The sequence below is a fragment of the Lygodium microphyllum genome, chromosome 17 (genome assembly GCF_053477565.2).
Source record: "Lygodium microphyllum isolate KBCC chromosome 17, Lygodium_microphyllum_v1.1.10, whole genome shotgun sequence".
Classification (NCBI taxonomy): Eukaryota; Viridiplantae; Streptophyta; class Polypodiopsida; order Schizaeales; family Lygodiaceae; genus Lygodium; species Lygodium microphyllum.
Window position 1 is genome coordinate 130,544,176 of NC_141151.1, and position 22,051 is coordinate 130,566,226.

At 42.6% G+C, this 22,051-nt stretch overlaps 1 protein-coding gene across 3 annotated transcripts in view; it reads left to right on the forward strand.

Moving 5' to 3' along the window:
* The window catches only part of LOC148022348 (uncharacterized), a 256,949-nt gene that overhangs the window by 60,740 nt on the left and 174,158 nt on the right, over positions 1-22,051 (forward strand). For all 3 annotated transcript variants that reach the window (XM_087697971.1, XM_087697969.1, XM_087697970.1), the window contains exons 3-6: positions 9,823-9,944; positions 10,539-10,633; positions 10,793-10,990; positions 11,150-11,264. In XM_087697971.1, the coding sequence (XP_087554097.1) occupies positions 9,823-9,944; positions 10,539-10,633; positions 10,793-10,990; positions 11,150-11,264 (530 nt within the window). The remainder of the gene's footprint in view (positions 1-9,822; positions 9,945-10,538; positions 10,634-10,792; positions 10,991-11,149; positions 11,265-22,051) is intronic.

Here is a 22,051-nt window from a genome sequence, read left to right on the forward strand (position 1 = left end):
TCACCCGCACACTCCCATATGAGCGTAGGCGTAAGTAAGGCGTGTGAGATACCCAACAAACCCCCCTGGAGTGAAGAGTGATCAAGTGTACAAGGATCATCCGCCACCAAAGGGCGTCAAATTCAAAGCATCGCGAAATGCTTCAAATTTGTCTCGTGGAAGAGCTTTGGTGAAGATGTCTGCCACATTGCTGGTGGTAGGACAGTAGACAAGGCTGATATCACCTGGATGTAGCCTCTCTCTGACAAAGTGGTAGTGAATCTCTATGTGTTTCGTGCGAGCATGAAACACAGGGTTCCGTGCCACTGCAATGGCACTCTGACTGTCAGTATATAAAGGAGTAGGCTCCGTAACAGATACATCCAAATCAGCAAGTAAGCGTCTAAGCCATACGCACTCAACTGCAGTAGTGAAGGCTGCCTTGTACTCAGCTTCACATGACGACGTGGCAACAGTGGATTGTTTCTTGCTAAGCCAAGAAATGCATGACGAGCCAAGAAAGAAACAATTGCCACTAGTGGAGTGACGAGTATCAAAATCACCAGCCCAATCAGAGTCACTGTAAGCATGTAACTGCAGTGGTCCCCCCTTGGCATAAAGCAATCCAAGAGCTCTAGTACCCTGCAAGTAACGAAACACACGCTTCACAGCTTGCCAATGCGACATACGAGGCTGGTGCATGTACCTGCTCAAAATTGAAACGGCAAACTGTATGTCTGGCCGAGTGTGGCATAGATAGATGAGACATCCCACTGCTGGAGCATAAGTATGGATATCAAACAAATCACTGTCATCATGTAATGACAGTTTGAGCCCAGGTTCCATGGGTGTACAAACTGGCTTGCAATCCTGTAAGCCAAACTTCTCAAGAAGTTGCCCAATGTACCTTGACTGACATAATCCAATGCCTCTAGCATCATGTACAAACTGGATGCCCAAGTAATAGTGCAAAATACCCAAGTCAGACATGTCAAAAGTTTGCTGTAAATTATTTTTGAATGCTGAAATCTGATCAGCATGTGTTCCAGTGAGCAAAAGGTCATCTACATATAGACACAAAATCAGCATGGATCCCCCTTCTTTATGTACATAAAGGGTAGACTCAGATGGGCTGTTTATAAACCCCTGACTAAGCAAGAAAGCATCTATCTTTGCGTACCAAGCTCGTGGAGCTTGTTTCAAACCATATAGAGCTTTTTTCAGCTTGCATACTAAATTTTCTGAGCCTTCAACTGCAAAACCAATGGGCTGCTGTACATACACTTCTTCCTGAAGTTCCCCATGTAAGAATGCAGTCTTTATATCCAGCTGATGCACTTTCCAACCAAAATGTGCAGCCAAGGCAATCATAGACCGAATGGTCGTCATACGGGAGGTAGGAGCAAAGGTCTCCTCATAGTCAATGCCCTTTTTCTGTGCGTAGCCTTTAGCTACCAGCCGTGCCTTGTACTTATCTATGGATCCATCTGCATTCCTTTTCAATTTGTAGACCCATTTCGTACCAATGGCACGCTTGCCAACTGGCAAAGACACCAAATCCCAAGTATGATTCTTATGAATAGAATCCAATTCAGCTTGCATGGCTGCCATCCAATGCACACTATGTCGTGCATCCTCAAAACATTCAGGCTCCTCATTATCATGAGTACATGCTGCCATAACAAACTCCATGGAATGTGCTGAATCATGCAGTCGAGTTTGCCTTCGAGTACGACCAGCCAAGGGTGTTTCCAAATGACTATCTCTCATAGTCTGCGTGTACCATCTAGGCACCTGTCTTGCTTCCTGACTGTGTACAAGTTCCTGCTGAATTTCAGTTTCAGCAATGTGCTGATTTACTGCATGTTCCATAGGAGCAGCTGGCTGAACGTTAGGTTCATTTGCTGAAGTACCAGCTGAATCACCAAATGTGATGGGCAGCAGCCCTTCAAAGACATCACGGGCAGCCTGATATGTATCAAAACCAGCCAAGGATAATTCTGATTTTTCATCAAATACAACATCCCTGCTGACAAAAACCTTCTTGGTCACGGGATCATAGAGTCTGTAGCCTTTGCTTTCGCTGCTATATCCCATAAAGATGCATTTTACAGCCTTGTTGTCCAACTTCTTTCGAAGTACCTGTGGAATATGGGCATATGCAAGACACCCAAAAGTACGGAAGTGGCCAACAGAAGGTTTGCGGCTGTGCCAAGCCTCAAAAGGTGTGACGGTTTTCAAGGCCTTGGTAGGGCATCTGTTCAAAATGTGGCAAGCGCACATGACGGCTTCCATCCAAAAACTATGAGGCAAACTCTTTGCCTTCAGCATACATCTGGCCATCTCCATGAGTGACCGATTTTTCCTCTCTGCTACCCCATTCTGCTGTGGAGTATATGCAGTAGTGTACTGATGGATAATGCCCTTCTGCTGCAAATAAGAATTCAGCATAGAGGACATGTATTCCCCCCCTCGGTCCGAACGGAGAGTCTTAATCTTGCAACCAGACTGAGTTTCCACAAGTGCACTGAAAGCCAAAAATGCATCATACACTTCTGACTTCTTTTTCAAGCAGTAGACCCAGCAAAAACGTGTAAAGTCATCAATAAATGTTACAAAATAGTAACAACCACCCAATGACTGTGTCTGCATGGGCCCACAAACATCCGAATGCACAAGCTGCAATCTGGCTGTTGCTCTAAAAGCAACATCACGGGGAAAAGAGAAACGATGCATTTTCCCCAAAATGCAACCCTCGCATAAATGCTCAGGAGGTCTCTCCAAGAGAGGTAATCCATCCAACATCTGAGTACGCTGTAATAGCATCAAGCTGCCATAGTTTACATGCCCCAAACGAGCATGCCATAACTCTGCCTCTAACATAGCAGGAGTAAGAGTGGATGTCAAATATGCAGACTGATCTACCGAAAGAGCATCCAACTCATATAACCCATGACACAGAGAACCTGTCAAGACCAATGTCATGTGTTCCTTGTCACGGACCATGCAACGGTCATCATCAAAGGTTACCTGCAAACCACAACGTGCCATAGAAGAAATGGAAAGCAGATTCTTCTTAATGCCAGGCACATACAAAGCATCCTGTAGGCGGAGAATAGAGCCATCAATGGCTGTAAGCTGAATCTCCCCAATACCACGAACAGGGTATGATGCATTATTAGCACACTGAACAGACTTCCCAACGGGAGGTGCACCAAGAGAAGCAAACAAATCTCTACGAGATGTGATATGCCGTGAAGCACCACTGTCAAAGAACCAAGTGTCAGCATCTTCTGTAGAGCTAAATGCTCTATCAGCCCAAGAGACATCATAACTGCAAGTGTAAAAACAATAGTCCCTGGCTGCAACAAAGGACGCGGACTCGCTAGCAGTGGAAGGAGCTGCAGAAACAGACATCCCTGACTCCTTCTTCTTCTCTTTGGCGATGTGCTTCCTGCACTCAGTGATATAGTGGCCAGGCTTCTTGCAGTAATGGCATTTTCCTTTCTTGGCTTGCGTGCCCCCCTGTTTCTGACTTGTCTGTGAAGTGTTACTACTACCAGAACTCTGCGAAGCATTTTTCCCTTGGCTGTTTTTACCCTTCTGCCTTGACATAAAAGCCTGCTCAGAGGCTATACCATCCACACCACTGTTCCGTCTAGTTTGCTCCTCCTCTAGAAGCAAACGGACAAGCTGAATGAAAGTGATGGGCTCTTTCGAAATCCTCATAGTGAGGTTCAAGGCAGTATGAAAAGCCAAGTAAGAGGGAGGCAGTGAATTCAATGTCGTAGAAATCAGCTGCGCATCTGAGTAGTACTCATCCACATTCATGAGTTGCTCCCGCAAGTCCTGAATTTTGTTGAGATGATCCTGCATAGAATCACCCTCATTCATCTTTAGAGTCTCTAGCTCTTTCTTCAAGAAAGAGATGCGAGTCTCATTCTTTCCTGCAAACATCTGCTCCAATGTCAACCAAGCTTCTTGTGAAGAAGCTGCTGAACGAATATGAGGAATGATAGAACGCTGAACTGCCAATGCAATCAGCGACATAGCCTGTGCATCCCGTGTATCCCAAGCTTTCTGAGCTGCAGTTCTTGGGGGAAGTGGCTGAGCGGGCTGAGGTTGCCCTCTTGCACGTCCTCCTGGAGGAGGAGTAGCGGGAGCCACAACTCCCGGTCGTGCTTCCTCTCCACTGACATAATCCCACAAATTTTTGGCCACTAATACATTCTTCATCATGAAAGACCAAAGGGAATAATTGTTCCCATCCAATCGGTCTTCCTTGGACACATAGGTGAATACATCTCCTCCCTGATTTGCCATTATTTCCCAAAAGGCAATAGAGCAATGTCAATGCAGTATGGGCTGGAAATCTGCAAATTTCCAGAAATTGCAGCAAACACAAGTCTGCAATTAATGTGCAAAGGGTACTCTGTCAAAAAAAAAACTGTCACTGATGCACGTTTCCCAAGGTGCAATTAGTGCTCAGCAGCACTAAAACATCAAAAGCCCCAAAATTTTCTGCCCAAAATTTCTGTCACAAATGTCTGTTACAAAAGCCCCAAAATGTGCATTCAATGTGTCACAGACTGACACAGCACGTTTCCCAATGCTGAAAACTGAACCTGCTGTTCAGCACGTTTCCCAATGCTGAACCTGAACCTGTTGCACGAACTCCTGTGTAAAAGAAAAGTGCAGAATGTTACCTCTGCGTGTTGACGACGGGCACGATTCCCGAGGTAATGACTGCTGGGTACAGTCGGACTGACGCACAAGTACAGGGTACAGGATGGCGCGTTAGGACACAGGCGGCACGTCAGGGCACTGGTGGCGTGTCAGGAGACAGGTGGCGGGACAGGGTACCAGTGGCGGGACAGGGCGTCAGATGGCGGGACAGGGCGTCAGCTGGCAAGGACGTGACAGGGCGGCGTCAGGAGGCGGCGTCAGGTGGCGCGTTAGGTGGCGACGGCGTCTGCAAGTACAGGAGGCGCGTTAGGTGGAGCTTCTCGCAGACAGGGCGGCGCTGGTCACGAACTGGCACACGCAGGAGCAGGGCTCGTGACAGACAAGGCGGCTTCAGCTCCAGGTCCAGGCGGCGCAGGCAGCTGGTGGCGCTGTCTGACGAGCTGGCGCTAGGGCACAGAGGCGCCAATCTGGCGGGGCTCCTGGCGGCGCTGCTACAGGAAGGAGATGGGCTGACTGACGAGTCTGCACAGGGCAGACAGATGCAGGCCCAAACCTGAGCTGACTAGCGACGGCGGCTGAGTCCTCGGGAGCTGTGCAGAATCCTCGGGAGTTGTGCAGAGCTGCTGACCAGCTCTGATACCAAATGTCAGATGGGAGAGGATCGAGGTGCAGCTGAAGTGCAGTAGACAGTGTGAGAGTGAGAGACAGAGTTGAGCACGATACCCAATGCAAATAGTACTGAATAGAGTGTTTGCTGAAAGTACAAATGATAACCCTTATACCTTAGGGTTATAAGGGGCTGTTCACACCCGAACACAGTAAGTGCCCGTAAGTGTGCACCACAAGCACATACAAAATAGTACACATAATCTGGGGGAAAAAACCTCTCCTACCGAGAGAAAAAAGTGCCCCAGTGTCCTAGTGATCACCCGCACACTCCCATATGAGCGTAGGCGTAAGTAAGGCGTGTGAGATACCCAACAGTTGCAAATGCCACATTGGGGCCACCATATTGAGATGGAAGCCTCCCTTGTAATCGCAAAGACACCTCATTCTCAAGTAGCATCGAGAACATATGGGTAAAGCTCACTAGTGTTGATGACATTTGGGCTTGCAAAGCATTGGCTACTCTATCAAACTCCGAAGGCATAGTAATAGGGGTTGGCTGTCTCGGGCCCCCAAAACATTGGAACTATTGAGCTAAAACATGCTTTTCAGCTGATTAGCATTCTTAAACAACCCCAAAACACACTTAATTAATGAAAAACCCTAAAAAGGGGAGCGGTTTGAGAGAGTTTCAGTAGTCCCCCCAAAATCCTAATTCTCGGGGGTACCCTTCAACATCTATAAATAGATAGGCTGCCCCCATTCAACCCATTCCCATCTGTGCAGGTTTCTCACCCTTGAGTGCAGATTTCAACCATCAGTCTACACACACATGGCTGTCCAACCCCATCGATTGCTGCCACACATTCTACTGATGTGTTTGCTCCTCCTGTGTGTAGGTGACAAGTGGAAATCCATCTCCATCATCAAGTGACCTTTTGTTGCTGCGTTTGGACCTCTTTTACACCTGGCGGCAACGGACAACTGCATCTACAGCTTGCGCTTGGTGTCATCCTTCCAGGCGTTAGCTTCCCCCATTAGGCGATAGCTCCTCCACATGAGGCAACAATTGCCAGCCCTCTTCCTCACCTATCGAGCTTGCGTTTGGTGCTCCAGGTCCTCCTGACACTTGCGTTTGCTGCATCCTCTCCATCCTACACTCCGATTGGTGGTCATAGACTTGGGATCCGTCTTTGGTGGATGTCACTCTTCGACACATTGCTCTGCCCTTGAGTATCGAAGCCTAGTAGTTTTTTTCATAGGAATGTCATTTCGAACTGTGAGAGGGTGAGAGGATCGAAGCTCAGTTGAGAGTGCAGTAGATAATGTGGAGAGTGAAGCACGACACCCAATGCAATAGACTGAAAGAGAGTAAGCTGAAAGTACAAAGTACAACCCTTAAACCTTAGGGTTGTAGGGGTGTTCACACCCGAACACGATAAGTGCCCGTAAGTGTGTAACATAAGCACATACGAAAGAAGACAATAGGTCTGGGGGGAAAAATCTCTTGTATAGAGAGCAAAAAGTGCCCCAGTGTCCTACTGATCATCGACACTCCTCTGTGAGCATAGGCATGAGTAAAACCCAACACGAACAGGTGTGCCAAAATGGGATGGGGGATGTCCTGTCCCCGACAGCCATCCCTCTGTCCTAGCCGTCCCTTGTTAGGGGATGTTTTTTTTTTCCTGTTTGGGTTGTTGGGGGGGGTGTCTTTTGGGGGGTGGTTTTTTGGTGGGCTTTTCTTGTGGGTGAGTTTTTTAGACTTCTTCTAAAAACTTCCTCTTTTGTAACACACACACATATGAAATCAACATACTCTTTTATGAAGTCATATCAAATCAGCCCACATTACACGTGTATGTGCATGCATGGAGATGCATATGTTCTTTAGTAGTATACATTCACCCACACATCCACCCATCACAACACATGCATACATTTTAAAATACTATTTATATATGCCATCCCCTCCCCTGTCCCACTCCCCGTTCTTGTTCCCTCACCCTCACCCCCGACTCCGTCCCTATCCCCATTCCCATCCCCCGTTCCATGATATTGTGTTTGGAGGGAGCTTGTAGAGTACAATCCCTAGAATATGAGCCTAAGGAAGGGCATGCTGCATGTGGCAAAGCTGATAATGTACCTATACACCAAGCAAGAATAACTGGATAGTATCCTTTGGTTCAAACTTCATTTGTTGGAGCTGTCCATAGAGGGTAATTGCATGCATGGTTGAGGGAGCCTCGTGCTATTAGAATTGGATGCAACAATGGAAGCATAAACATATGCTGTAATAAGTGTTGAACACGAGGACAAAGGAGAAAAATACAAAAGAACATTGTAAAGAACAGAAATCAGAAGAATGCTTGAGAAATGGAATTCATATATCAAACATGAGAATGATGCGTACAATAGTGAATCACTGGTTTGCAGGCTGTGGCACTAGCTCGCTCTGTTCATAGAACCTATAGGTGATGATGTGAAAGTGGGAGGGAGCCCCACAATAAATATGAACAAAATATGCCACAAATGGTAGCAGGTCGGCCAACATTTAATGCTGGTTGGGCATAATGAAATGCCCAAATGCAGATCATAATGACCATAAGAAAATGCCTAAGTAACCTAGCTATGTGTGGCATAACATAGACTCACATATGAATAGTGTGGATTGCGAACACCCTCTTTGGGATCATGGGTTAATTGATATAATACATTGAATCATAGTCCATTCAGCAAAGAAACATCAAACTAGAACCATGGATACCCAAGTAGTGGTGATCAAGCCACCACCAAGGTGCCTTGGAGAGAACTTGGTGTCAATGTCGATCGTTCCAGAACGTGAAAAAAATAGAGAAGAATCATAACATATTTGGATGTTTGTCAGCAATGTCTCATAGTAGCATACAAGGCTATCATATAAAAAATGCCTCTGAATATATGTGACCATGGATTTTCCGCCTTTGGCCAAGACCCTCATGTGAGCTTGGACTAGGAGCCTGTCTTGCTCTTTGTCAAGTAACAGCCCATCATGAACTTGGATGTCAATCCCAGCTCCAGGACTTGAATATTTCAGATTTCAATTGATGTGTCATGGACATCCCTTTGAGGAACTTGTGCACTTGTATGCTTGTATAGATGTGGTGTACTTGCCTCCATCTTACCACCCTCTCTCGCACCGGAGAGTCATGAGGGATGACTACATCACCTATACTAGAAAGCAAGAGGGATTGCCAAGCCCTTTCCGTGATTTGAAGAAGATGATCTTGTCTACACCTTGGCCTTGGCCTTGGTCGGAGGATCTGAGTAAGAATTTGAGGAAGCGGATGATTTAGTGGAGGAATCCTGATCCTGCTTCTTCTTCTTTTTCTTCTCCTTCTTCTTCCTCAAAGCCGCTAAGTCTTTTGCAATCTCTGTACAAGTGTTCCTTATTACCATAGTGATAACATTGGGCCTTCAACTTTTTCTTGTCACCCCTCTTTGAAGCTATAAAGGCCTTTGTAAGTTGGACTGCGTGTATCAAAGCTAGTCTTGTACCTATGTGATACAAAAGTAAGAAAGATTGAATCGTATCCTTCGGCTCAAACTTCGTCTATTGGAGCCATCTAGAAAAAGTGACGACATGTATAGACGAAGGAGCTTTTTATAACATTTGAAGCTTCATCCAGGTCGCAGGAGAAGACTTGCATGCGGTGATTGCCAAAAGAACTTCTTTGGAGATGTAGTGAAGAGAGGTAGAATACGCACGGTGTTGAGAGAGAAGAGAAAACACAAGAACACTGCAAAGCGAGAAAACTCAAAGATATGCTCGGGAAATGGAATCCATATACCAAACACGAGTTAGTTGCATATAGCAGTGTGCCACTGGCTACATGGGTATTGGCACTAGCTCCCTCTCTCCAACAAGGCCTACATTGGAATCTATAGATGATGAATTACAGATTGTGGAGGAGGGAGCCTGAATATATAGGCCAAAAGTAGGGCAATAAATGCATCAGGTCAGCCAGCACTTAATGCTGGTTGGCCAGCAATAAATGCCAATAATCACAGAATAATGATCAATAAGAAATGCCTAAAAACGTCTATAATGTTGGAGGATGATACTCTCTAGCACTCCCTCAGCTCTCTCACAAGAGACACAGGCTGTTGGACAGCATTTGCTTGAGCACCGTCAGTTGTATCTCTTCCCTTCATCATTCATTGAACCCTAGCATTTCTTCACACCTTGCATGTGGCCTTTCTGGCTGACTGAATTGAGGCAAGACTTCTCTGTTGAATAAGTTCGTTTGATATTGCTACCTTCAGTATTGGAACTGAGTTGAGGCTAGCCTTCTCTGTTGAATAAGTTTGTTTGATATTGCTACCTGCAGTATTGGAACTGGTTATGAACTCACATATTGGAAACGCTTTTCTTTTTATGTTTTTTAAATGGAATGGAGATACTTATTTGTGCAATTCATCATTTAAAAGTTTCTTCCACTGTACACTAGATTCTGATTTCTGGGATCTTATTTGGTATGGAAGGACTGATTACCTGATATATTGTTGTCTCAGTGAGCATACAAGAAATTTGTTGATTGAGTCAGCAGCAGCTCAACTTCGACATCATAACCACACGAAGTTTGGGAAATTATTACGAACTTCCAGCCACCTTATTTTACTCAGTGGACCCCCAGGTTTTCAGATTTAAGTTGGTTCCTTTAGAAATTCTGTAAAAGTGCAAAGTTCTTTGCTTCTTTTTAACGTACTGCAGGCGCCTGCTTATTGGAATGCCTGTAACAAACTAAAATTTCTTCATAAATTTGTCTACTGTATTATTCTTTCTTTTCTTTTGGTTGGGATCAAGGTACAACTGTTGAATGAGACAGTCTTATGCAATATACTGGCTTTTCACAAAAGTAGTATTTCCTGAAGCTGATAATTTTTTTTTATTTTTGTTCCATTATCAAATAAGGACATTCTCCTTTAGAATAAAATTTCCTTCAAGACTGTACACACAGGAATCAGGGTTAGGCTTTTAATAAACTTGACATGACAGAAACTTATTTTCACCATAATAAGGTTCTTTCATAAGTCTTAGTATGGCTATTTGAGATTTAGCTTGATATTTCAAGTCAAAGAATAGGTGTGCACTGTGACTAAAGTATGTTTGTAGTGAGGCTTTTGTTATGTTGCCTTCTCAACAATGAAGATTATGACTAGCATGGATAAAATTTGAAAGAGAGTTGAACTGTAGCTCTTTTGGTTAATAGTTTACCTTGTGTCTGCAGGGACAGAGATTTATCAAGAGAAGTTAGTGAGGGCCCTTTCACAGAATCTCCAGACATCATTACTTATTCTTGACAGTGATGTTCTAGCTTCACAGGTATGATAATTTACAACTTATTCACCAGACTGGAGGTGACACCCATGTGAGCAGTGATGGCTTGTTGGTCAAGCACACACTGCAGAAAAACAGAAAAGATACTGAAGAGTACTTTTTAAAAATTTCGTGCCTGTTACATGAGTGTTTTTGTTTGTGCAGCATATCAAGGAGGAAAACCCTTTTCTTGACTCTGAGTCTGGAGAAGATAAGGATTTTAGCAGGGCAAATGCGAGAAGAATTTGGCCATTAAGTTCTGTTGATGTTGATGAATCTAATGATGATGATGATGATGAGCCCAGGAATAAACATCACCGGCCTGAAGCCAAACGCTTTGTGCAACAATTTGAACAGTTTGTGGTGAGAATATTATGAAAGGCCAAAGCTCTGCTGGGTAGCCTCAAAAGTTCACTGCCTGTTTACTAGATCTCTTTCTTAAAGCTCTCTGTTCTTCATGCACTTCCTGGTCAGGGGTTTTACTAATGTTCTGTAACATGTTCTTATGTGCTTTCTGTTCAGAGGTTTCCTGACTCGGCTTCAGGAAATAAGGGGACTTTGTACAAGAGCAAAGAAGCTGAAGAGGATGAAGATGATGATTCAGATCAGTCATCAAAGCACAGTACTCTGAAAATAGGTGGGTATAAAGGTTCCATAGAGGTTGTAACAAGTTAATTTTTTTTTCTGTGGTGACCTTCATGTAGGTTGAAAATTCGGGTTGTGAGGGTTAAGCCCAGTACTTTTGAAAAGGGACTTTGTAACTGTAGACTGTCTGTGGAAAATTTCAGAGGGATTGTATCTGCATTAGTGGCTTCAAAGGTGTGGAAAGTTTCAAGTCTAAGCCAGTTGTTTCAGGCTTCGAGATGCATTAGAGATCCTTAGGTAGTGAGCCAGGTGATACTGGAAGGTCCATATGCTCTCAATAGACACCACTTATAGAGATCCTTAGGTAGTGAGCCAGGTGATACTGGAAGTTCCATATGCTGTCAGTAGACACCACTAGAGATCCTTATGTAGTGAGCCAGGTGATGCTGGGAGGTCTATATGCTCTTAATATACACATGACACAGATGTTTGCTTTTCCTGAACTTGGTAGTCGGTGTCCCTTTGTTTAATTTGTAGTTTTTTTGTCCAAGAAAATGGAATTCTATTAATAGCACCTTGGAGGAAATGTTGCTATTTCAGCCAACATACCTTTTTTTTTTTTCCTGGGAGCATCTTATGACATTGTGCTACTCGGAGACTGTTTTGCTCCAGCTATTGCTGCTCTTGATATGATCATCATAGGTGGACCACTGCTGCTGGGTTTCGGGATGATAGATCCTTTATGAGTATCATAGTATGACACACTCTTGGAGTAGTTCTTCCTGCCTCTGACACCACTCAGCTCACCTCATCCTTCGTCTTTGAGGCTTGGAGGTGTGAGGCCCCTCATTGTTTCATACACCTTCATATTCATTCAGTCTCATTGAGCACTGTATTAATTGTATTCCTTGTCACCACATGGATGAGCAAGTCTAAGTGGCTCAGCCACCTGGTTTTTTGATTCTGGGTCATGAAGAGAAGATAATTTGTGTGTAGATAGCTTTTTACCGGTTGAAGCAAGGTCCCTAATCTTAGCTCCAACTACTTTTATGTTTCCATGGCTGTAATTTTCTGAGAATCAGTCATATTCAGCTTTAAGTATTTGTTCTCTTCATTCCTTGAAAAATTAAGTCTTGAAAACAAATGGATATTATGATTGTTGAGCATACTATGTTGTTCGGGGCATTTATATTGTTAGACTATTCTATTTTAGTTTGTCATCTCTTGATTGTGAGCTTCATCAGAGTTTGATGGAGACATTGGAACTTTGACTTTTTCCTGCCCATACATGGGCTGAGGATTATTTCCAACTTAAGAGTATTTCTTTTTTGGTTCCTAGAGGTTGTGTTCATACATGACTATATGGTGACCATTTTGCACTGCATTTAATGCAGTAGTCGGCTCATTAAATGCTTGCAGGCCAGCATTGATTGCTGATCGGACTGTACCAACACATACATCCACATCAGTCAGCCAGCCCTGAGGCGCTTTTGCTATTTACAGCTGCCTTATTGGTGGCTGGCCATTCATTCTTTGCAGATTGCAGCATACTCCAATATTTGGTGCTTCCATCCATCATTAGCCTCATGTGATGCCCTCACTCTCCCATCCGTCATCAACTTGATCTGGTGCTCTCACTGCCACTTTGGTTTGTGTGCAGGGACTGATCAGTCCATGTTGTTTTCAGCATTCTCTTGGAGTTTAGTGCACATTTTTTTCTTCTATTCTCTTCTTTCATTGCAGTCTTTCTCTTGTCTTCTCTCTCCATTTTCATGTTTTTTCATTGCCCACCTTCACATGGTAGCATCACCAAAAGAGAGGACTCCAAGGTTCTATAGAGAGGATACCATAGTTTACTTGCTCTTTGGTGCAGATTTGCCATGAAGAATGCATGCTTCCTACATTGTTGAGGCCTTCTACGATATGTGTGGAGCATTGACTGTGAAGAAAAGTGACGAGACGGTATGCACTCCTACCATATTAGAGAGACAGTAGGGTTTGCAGGGAGAAACAAAGTGTATGGCAAACACTAAGAGAAGAAAACTCAGAAGAAGAGTGAAGAATGATGGACACTGAATCATGTTGAATAAATCAAGCTAATACAATGGAGCAAAAACTCGATGATGATTGTGTTGTCTTGGCTGATCAGGCAACAACATCTAGATGAAATCTGCACAAGATCGAAGATCAGAGCCACAATCATCTAGAGATCATCGCTCTAACAAGTCCAAAAGATTGGAGTGGTCTTGTTCCCTCTTGCTTCACTATATGTTTCTAACAAGGCTCCTATTATGAGGCCTCATATGGCCATTCTGGCATTCTCTCTATAAGCGCTTGTTCTCTATCCTTGCCAAATCACGCTCTCTTCGATGGCTCAAATCACTTCCTTTGGTCTATCAAAGTGGAGTGCTTACTTGATACCTTTGACTTATGGGCATTTGTTGGTATCCCTATATATTGTCCAATGGAGAATCCTCCCATTGGTTATACTATAGATCAAGTTGCTCTTTGGGATTGACTCAACTTTGGAGCCCAATTCTTTTTCTTTATGAGTTTGCAAGATCTATCCTTGTACAGGTGCGCAAACTTTGAAGTGTAGTATAGGTGTGGAGTCTGGATGAAACTCTCATCTTTATTAGTAGAAGATCTTTGCCTAGTGAATCATCATTGAAAAGACTCTTTGAATGTTTTCTGTTGATGACTCTCCTTCTATCAAGGACCATAGCAATAAGATGGAGGAATTACAAGATGAGCTTGCATCCCTCCCATCTTTGAAGTATGATGTCTTCCACAACAGTTTACATACCTCTAAAGTTTGGGACACTATTCTCTAGGAGGTGTTACCTTTGCTTGTTTTGGAGCACTAAGAGTGACTCAAGGAGATTGGAGGCATTGGATTTGGCTTTACTAAGGCTTTTATTGTAGGTTGAGAGGGGGGAACAATAAAGACAATAAGAAGGGTAAGAATGAAAAGCAAGAAGGATAAAGCTGAAGTGCACACGTTGTGGTAATGACACTCATCTTGAGAAGTGTTGGCAAAAGTATCTTCATTTGAAGTCAAGCACCACGGATGGTGCTAAGGATTTGAAGGCTACATCGGCAACTATAGATTTAGTCTTTGTTCAATTGTTTGAGGTCAAGGACATCACACTTTCTTCTTCCACATGGGAGAAGCCATGGCTTGTGGATTGTGGTGCTTCCTCCCATACGACTTATCGTGAGAATTGACTTAATAATCTTTGTTCTAGAGGGGGTTCCATTACCATTGGTGAAAATTCTTCCGTACTAGTTTGTGAAGTGAGAATTGTCCCCTTCTACTAGATCATCGTCACGAGTCTTTTGCTACAGTATTTTATGTTCTTGATTTGGGATTTAACCTCTTGTCAGTTCATGGTTTGATAGCGCTAGGGAAATGCATGGTCTTCACCCAAGATCTAGTTAGCATTGAAGATGTATCTATAGGTGCTGTGCTTTGGACAACTACTTAGGAGGGAGGGCTCTACAAGCTCACCACTCTTACAATGCAATCTTCACACAAGGTTGGGCTACTTTGGCATGTCATTATGGGTATTTGGATTTTGATTCCATTCGACGGGCGTCTCGTCTTTCGAAATTTCCCCCCATCAATACCTTGTGTCTGTGTTGCATTTGTGGCAAGTAGCATAGGCAGCCTTATCTACAAGTTACCTCTCGGAGGGCATCTATTCCGCAGAGTTAGTTGACACAATTTTGTGCGGACCTATGAGCATGGTCTCTCTTAAGAAGACCAAGTCTCTAATGCTAAGTGTTGATCATTTTAGTAGGCATGTTTGACCCTATGTTTTGGAATATGAAAGCGAGACACATTCTAACTTTTGTAATTGAGAGGCATTTGCTGAAAATCAAACTATTTTTAAACCTTGAGGTGTATGAGCAGACAACAATGATTGGTTTCAAAGTTTGAGATGTATGAACTACTGATGACAAGAGTTTTTGAAACCAGCCTTTCTTCTTGAAAAGGGTGGTAATTCTTTGATCAAGCACTTAGTTACAACAATTAGCAAATGAATATAACTTAAATTGCACAAATTACCTTAATAATCTTAGACATTGGACTCCTTGTTGACCCCAAAATTGGTGCCCCTTTCGGTATTTCTTTAACTTGATTGCTAATGGAATGAATACAAGCTGAGATTCACAATCTCTTGTGCCATTCCAAAAGGCCCTTTGCTACAACAACAATCAACAATCAATTTGAGCCAATTGCCCCTTGATTTTTCACCCACGACTTGCACAAATGGAACCACCAACTGGCCAAATGTTGCCCAAATTACAATGAATGGGTTGTCATGTGAATTTCCTGACAATTATACAGATTTCAAGTGTTGAATTTGGTATACAATGCCTTCACCAATTGGCATGGGTCACGAGGTTGCTGTCAAATCCTAATTTCCGCTTTACACTAGAGATCTCTCTGTTGTCCACCAAATTTGGCTGAGCTCTACTCAAAATGGCTGAGAAATGTTGAGATCTCTTGAGAATGGGTTGGAGAAGGTTGTGAGAAATTCCTAAATTCTGCTTGTTGCCTGCTCATCTTGCATTTAATTCAGTCACCTACTGCCAAACACCTCCAAAATGCTGTCACCTGATTAATAATGCTGTTGTCCGTCCCTGGAAGGTGACTCCTTGCTATCTCTTGTCTATTGAGGCCCTTGGATGGCTGTCTTTTGCAACAAATTGTTGTTCTCTGATTAGAAAATGGACAACAGCTCTCTCTCTCTCCCTCTCCCAATGTAAACTAGGTGAATGGCTAAGACCTAGTCCCCAAAAACGTTTTCTCAGTCTGCATGGGCATTTTGGCCGAGTGGGAGCCTTCTAAACCCATTTTCAGTATTATCCAACCATTAATCAATTTTCAGAATTAAATAATCTTGAAAATTAATTTCAGCCCTTTTGACCCTGCCCTTCTAAACCCATTTTCAGTATTATCTAGCCATAAATTAATTTTAAAAATTAAATAATATTGAAAATTAATTTTAGCCCTTCTAACCTTGCCCAAAATTGATGTTCTTTGATCAAAAAATGGACCAGCAGCTTTCCCTCTCTCTCTCCCAAGCTATAAACTAGCTAAATGGTTGAGACCCAACCCCCAAAAACGTTTTCTCAATTTGCATGGGCATTTTTGCTAAGTGGCAGCCTTCTAAATCCATTTTTCAGAATTATCCAGCCTTTAATTAATTTTCAGAATTAAATAAACTAGAAAATTAGTTTTAGTCCTTTTGACCCTACCCAAAATTAAATGTTCCCATTCATAGTTAAATTGGCTAGGCCATTTGCAACTTGGAGTGGTCCCCAACCTCTGCTGACCGTTAGGCAAACATTAATTAATTACTTAATACTAGTCCCTAGTGTCACCACCGATATTTATTGCCGAAGTAACTGTCGTAGGATTAAAACTGACACCAACTGACCCCCAAAGGCTAGCTAGCATAACTCATCACAACTTTTGCCTTTGACACCCACTGCATCCTCGAGGGCCTTGGCCTGTTACCATGAAATAATTGCCGTGTGGATCACATGTGCTAAACAACCTTGCACATTTGATTAATAACTTAATCAAATGTTATCAGCAAGATTAAAGCATCTTAAAATTTCATGTCCTCATGACATTTTTGCTCTAAATTATTAGGGAGCTCAATATTTGGATTGATTATACTTATTTGAACACGCTATAAGCAAAGGTTGTGGACTTGTGGAGGAGTACACCAACTCGACTATTCTCGAGATAGCATGATCGACATTGGAGCACAAAGCTCGGCTTGTTGCCAAGGGTTTTGCACATCTGGTAGGCTTGGATTACTCAAATCCTTTTGCACTGATAACTTGTGTATCTACTATTTTGGCTATCTTGGCTCTTGCAGCTCATCATTGTTGGCCCAATTTTGTAGATGGATTTGAAGTTTGTCTTCTTGAATGGCATCCTTGAGAAGGAGATTTATGTGGGTCAACCTTGTGGTCTACGTGTGTAGGGTAAGGAGGATCATGTCTATAGGTTGCAAAAGGCCTGCTATGGATTGAAGGTAGATTGATTGGTTCTTTCTACAAAGTGGCTCCCATTGATTAGACCATGATTCCAACCTTTACTCTAAGTTTGAGGATGAGAGATTTATTTTATTCATTCTTTATGTGGATGACCTGATCATTATAGGGAGTGATTCACAAGAGGTGGATTGGACTTGAGAGATTCTTTACCAGTAGTTTGATATGACATCTCCTAGCTTTGTGTGGAGTTTGATATGGCTCAGTGTAAGCTCGATGAACTCAGAGTCCAAACTTGTTTTTATCGGAGATTCCCTTCTAGATGCCACTTTATATAGGTCTCTTATCGGCTTCTTGATTTGGTTTATTCACACTAGGTTGGACATTTCTTTTGTTGTGGCACTATTGTCTTCTTTCATGAAGACTCCCATGTAGACTTATCGGAGAGTTGCTTTGCATATGGTGTGGTAGTTACAGGGACGAGATCCCATGGGATCATGTATGAAGAGGGAGCCACTCTCACTAGATGGAGTGACTCGGATTGGATTGGATAGAGTGCTATGATTGTATCTGTAGATAATGCCAACGAAAATGCATGACATTGAAGGTATGACTCATCCCAAGGAGGATTGTATAGGTAAAGGGATACACGTGTGACTTCTTTTATGGTCTATATTTAATATTTGATAGAGTTGGTCAACAAGTGGAAGAATTTTACCATTGATAATGGTTATTTACTCTACAAGGGTAGGGTATGTGTCTCGAAAGATGAAGAAATAAGATGCCTAATACTCTTTGAGTGTCATGATACCCCTAGTGCGGGACATCCAAGAGTTAATAAGACTTATAGTCTTATTAAAAGGCAGTTCTATTGGCCTGGAATGAATAAGGACGTCCTTGACTATGTGGTCAAATGGAACCACTCCAAGGTTCGTTATTTGATGACACTCTTGAAAGGTATTGCACATTTAGAAAGGGGTTTGATCTTTGACAGGTTTTCTCCCATGCAAAACCCACAGTGAAAGCATGGAATGCAAATTTTTACTTTAAGATGCCAACATCTTTGTCAAAAGTCTCTTGAATAAACAAGGAAACAAAGCTATTCATTTATTTCACACTTGATTTTGCTAGCAAGGCTTTTACCTTAGTAGGTTTTTTCCTTCCAAGGAAAGGAAAAATCAATACTAGCCATGTAAAGGACAACAATTGTACATCATAGAATAAATGGGAGATAGTCTAGTACAAGGGCTGTGTGAAATGCCAGCGAGGTTGGTTGTTATGTGAGACCATTTGGTGCTCTAGATGATAGATGTTGCGGGAGTTCCATGTATCAAGAAAAACATCTATCCCTGTGTGCTTAGTCACCTTGTAGTTTGTCCCATCTCCCATTGAGTGTATTCATGATCTTTGTCAAGGTCCTAGAGAGGGTCCTTGGTATAGATTTGTATTGTAGATCAATGGCAAAACTAAATCTTGTTGTCCAAGTGACAGTGTCCCTTAGTCCACTTTGTTTGTGAGCAGTCTTGGAAATCATGCTTAGGTGCTCTTTGGAAATCCAAAAGGCTTGGCTCCCCTAAAATCCTTGTAGCCACTTGTTTTATTGGGTTGGCTGTATGTTTTAACCATATGGTTTGATGCTGCACATAGAGTGGAGAAGCACTTTGAAAAAAAGAACATGCTAACTCTTCTGATTTGTCTGAACTAGGATGCATTGCATATGGAGCTTGGATTCTTGTTTAGTTGGATGAAAACTTATCATATGTTATTTTTCCGGAAAGGCTTATTTTGTGGGCCAGCCATGTCTCTTACTTGTGTCGTTTCATATCACAAAGAAGCACCCTTTTTTATAAATATACAATTTGCTCCATTATACTTGAGCCATGATGGTTTATGTGAAGAATCAGAATGGAAGCTAAGATTGAAGTATGCATAAGAGGGAGAGAAGAGCTCACAATTACAAGAACAAGTCTTGCTTATTTAGTTGCTTAATGAAAGTACAACTTGGGTCACTCTCACTCTTTAGTTGATGTAGAACCATGGGTTGTTTATATAGCCCTAGTTGGCTAGGGTTAGGGTTTTCCCTTCCCCAGGACCATTCACACTCAGCTACCCTTATCCCCTCCAGTATAAGGAGAGTTCATATGCTTACACTCTCAACACCCCCCCTCAATGTCAAGTAGCATTGGATAAAGCATGACGGGATGCCCCCCCCCTTAATCCACAATGAGATGCCTTTACAAATTAGGCTACAAAAGATGGTTATAGGTAGAGAGTTTACAAAACTCAAAAGAGTCGATCTTCAGTGGATTGGGATGCAAAGTTTCTGGAACACTAGGACACTTACCGGTGATTTGCCCAATCTTTTTGCATTTATTGCACTTTATTTTTTTTGGGTACTTCTTCAAGCAATTACTTACAATATGCCATTTTTTATGACAGAAAGATCACTTTGTAGAAACTCTATGGACTAACACTTGCTCATGGAAAGTAGATGCTGAAGTGCCTTCGTTATGGTTCCTCTTCTCTTCATCCAGACATGACTGGATGGTACTTGCCAGAATTGGATTAATATTGGTAAGGGTAGTAACAAGGGTTGGAAAGACCTTCTTTACAACCTTCAGAAGGATAGCAATGGCATCTTCATCATGAACTGGTGCTTGAACAGAGGCTAGATGTGCCATGAGTCCCTTCATATGTGAAATAAACTTACTTAGGTCTTCTCCTTGTTTATACTCCAAGCTAAAAATTCAATCTTTAGAAAAATCTTGGAGTTCTTTCTTGTAGCACCATAGAGCTTTTCAAGCTCATCCCATTTCTCCTTGGCAGTGGAGAGTTGGTCAATATGATGAATTAGGGACTCATCCAAATGAAGCATGATGATGGCTTGAGCTCGCTTATCATCTTCTACATCAAGTGAATTTGAGAAATCAATAACTTTGGTCCCTTTTCACCAAGACTTGCCAGGGATGGAAATCTTTTCCATTAAACTTGCGGATTTGAGGCCTAACATTTGCATAAGCCATGGCCATAATAGGAAGATCTTACTGATTGCCCTAGGCAATGGCAGTGTCTAGTCATTTACAAATGGCTAAGTATGAACCAACTAACAAAATTGATAGCCTTGCAAATGATGACCAACTTTAAAATTGTAAGGATGAAAAATGTTAGAAATCATACATATGTAATACCTCAAGGTAAGATTTTGGTGGTCCTTTCCTTTGGACAACCCTTGATTTAAGTTTTACTATTTTCCTGGGTTTCAATGAGGTGAACTTTGATTGGACCTCTTGCTCCTCCCCACCTTGTGGTTTAGTGAACGAACATTTGGTTGAGGAAGGTTGATTAATAATTTGACACTTGGTGAAGAGTCCAAGGAGATTTCAATCACATCAATGTTCATGTTTCATCACAAGGTAGTAGCACTAGTGTCACTAAATGCATTTTCAATGCTTAGAAGCACTCATCTCAATATTAAGACCACTTGAGATGTTTAGGTATTTACCTTGTCAAGCTTGGTGAGATACTTGATTGATTACCGGTGTTGAGAGCAGGCTTCTCGGTGAGCTTACGATGTCCTTCGAGTGTTGAAGCTATTCAGAAATCAGGAATACACTTCATAGCATATGCCTCAGTGATTAAAATCATTGTTAATGATTTCTAGATTGAAAAAAGTGAAAAATAGGAAGCTTGAAGCTACTTGGCTATGGCTGCCAGAAAATCCAAAGCTAGGGTTTTGGTCACAGCAGACAGTAGAAGAGGAATTAGGACAAACCCTCTTAGAGAGAGATGGCCCACTAGGGGAGCTAAAAAAGCCCCATGGTAGCTGCCCAGATTGCGTTGCTTGCTCATCGTGCCACGCTCTGAAACATCACGCTGCCCAGACTGCCCTCCGTTTTTTGAGAACTGAGCAATGCTGTCCTCCTCGACACCCAATGTTTGCGTTTGATGTGATGTGCTGGAGCGTCCTGAGCTGAGGATGAAATCTCCAGAAGGAATTAGAAGCTAATACTGCTTTGTTTGCACATGCCAGCTCCTCTAAGGTTAAGGGGTCAAGCTAGCTATGGTGGAAAAGAAGGTAAATGAGAAGGCAAAAGATTTTCTTGTGCACTGAGGTGTGTAAAGAGGCTGAGGGAAGCTGAAGGATGAAATCTCCAGAAGGAATCAGGAGCTAATACTACCTTCATTGCACATGCTAGCTCCTTTAAGGTCAGGGGGTCAAGCTGGCTATGGTGGAAAAGAAGGTAAATGAGAAGTCAAAAGATCTTCTTGTGCACTGAGGTGTGTAAAGAGGCTGAGGGAAGTTGAAGGATCAGAGATGGCTCTGATACCATGTGAAGAATCAGAGTGGAAGCTAAGATTGAAGTGTGCACAAGAGGGAGAGAAGAGCTCACAAGTACAAGAACAAGTCTTACTTATTCAGTTGCTCATGAAAGTACAACCTGGGTCACTCTCACTCTTTAGTTGATGTAGACTCATGGGTTGTTTATATAGCCCCAGCTGGCTAGGGTTAGGGTTTCCCCTTCCCCTCAAGACCATTCACACTCAGCTACCCTTATCCCCTCCAGCATAAGGAGAGTTCACATGCTTACACTCTCAACAGTTTAGTCACCGAATGGCATCAGCAGAATTAGGCTTAGTATAAGATTGATACAGCTCATTAGTTGGTTTGCATGTTTCTTTAATGCAAAAGGAGTAATGCTTTATCTGTAACTCTGTTTAAGAGTTCAAGCCCATGAAAAAATTGTAGTATTGGTTCACATAGCTTGTTCAATATCTCAACCTATTGTCATTCAAAGTGTTGAAGCATTGTATGTTGTGTCT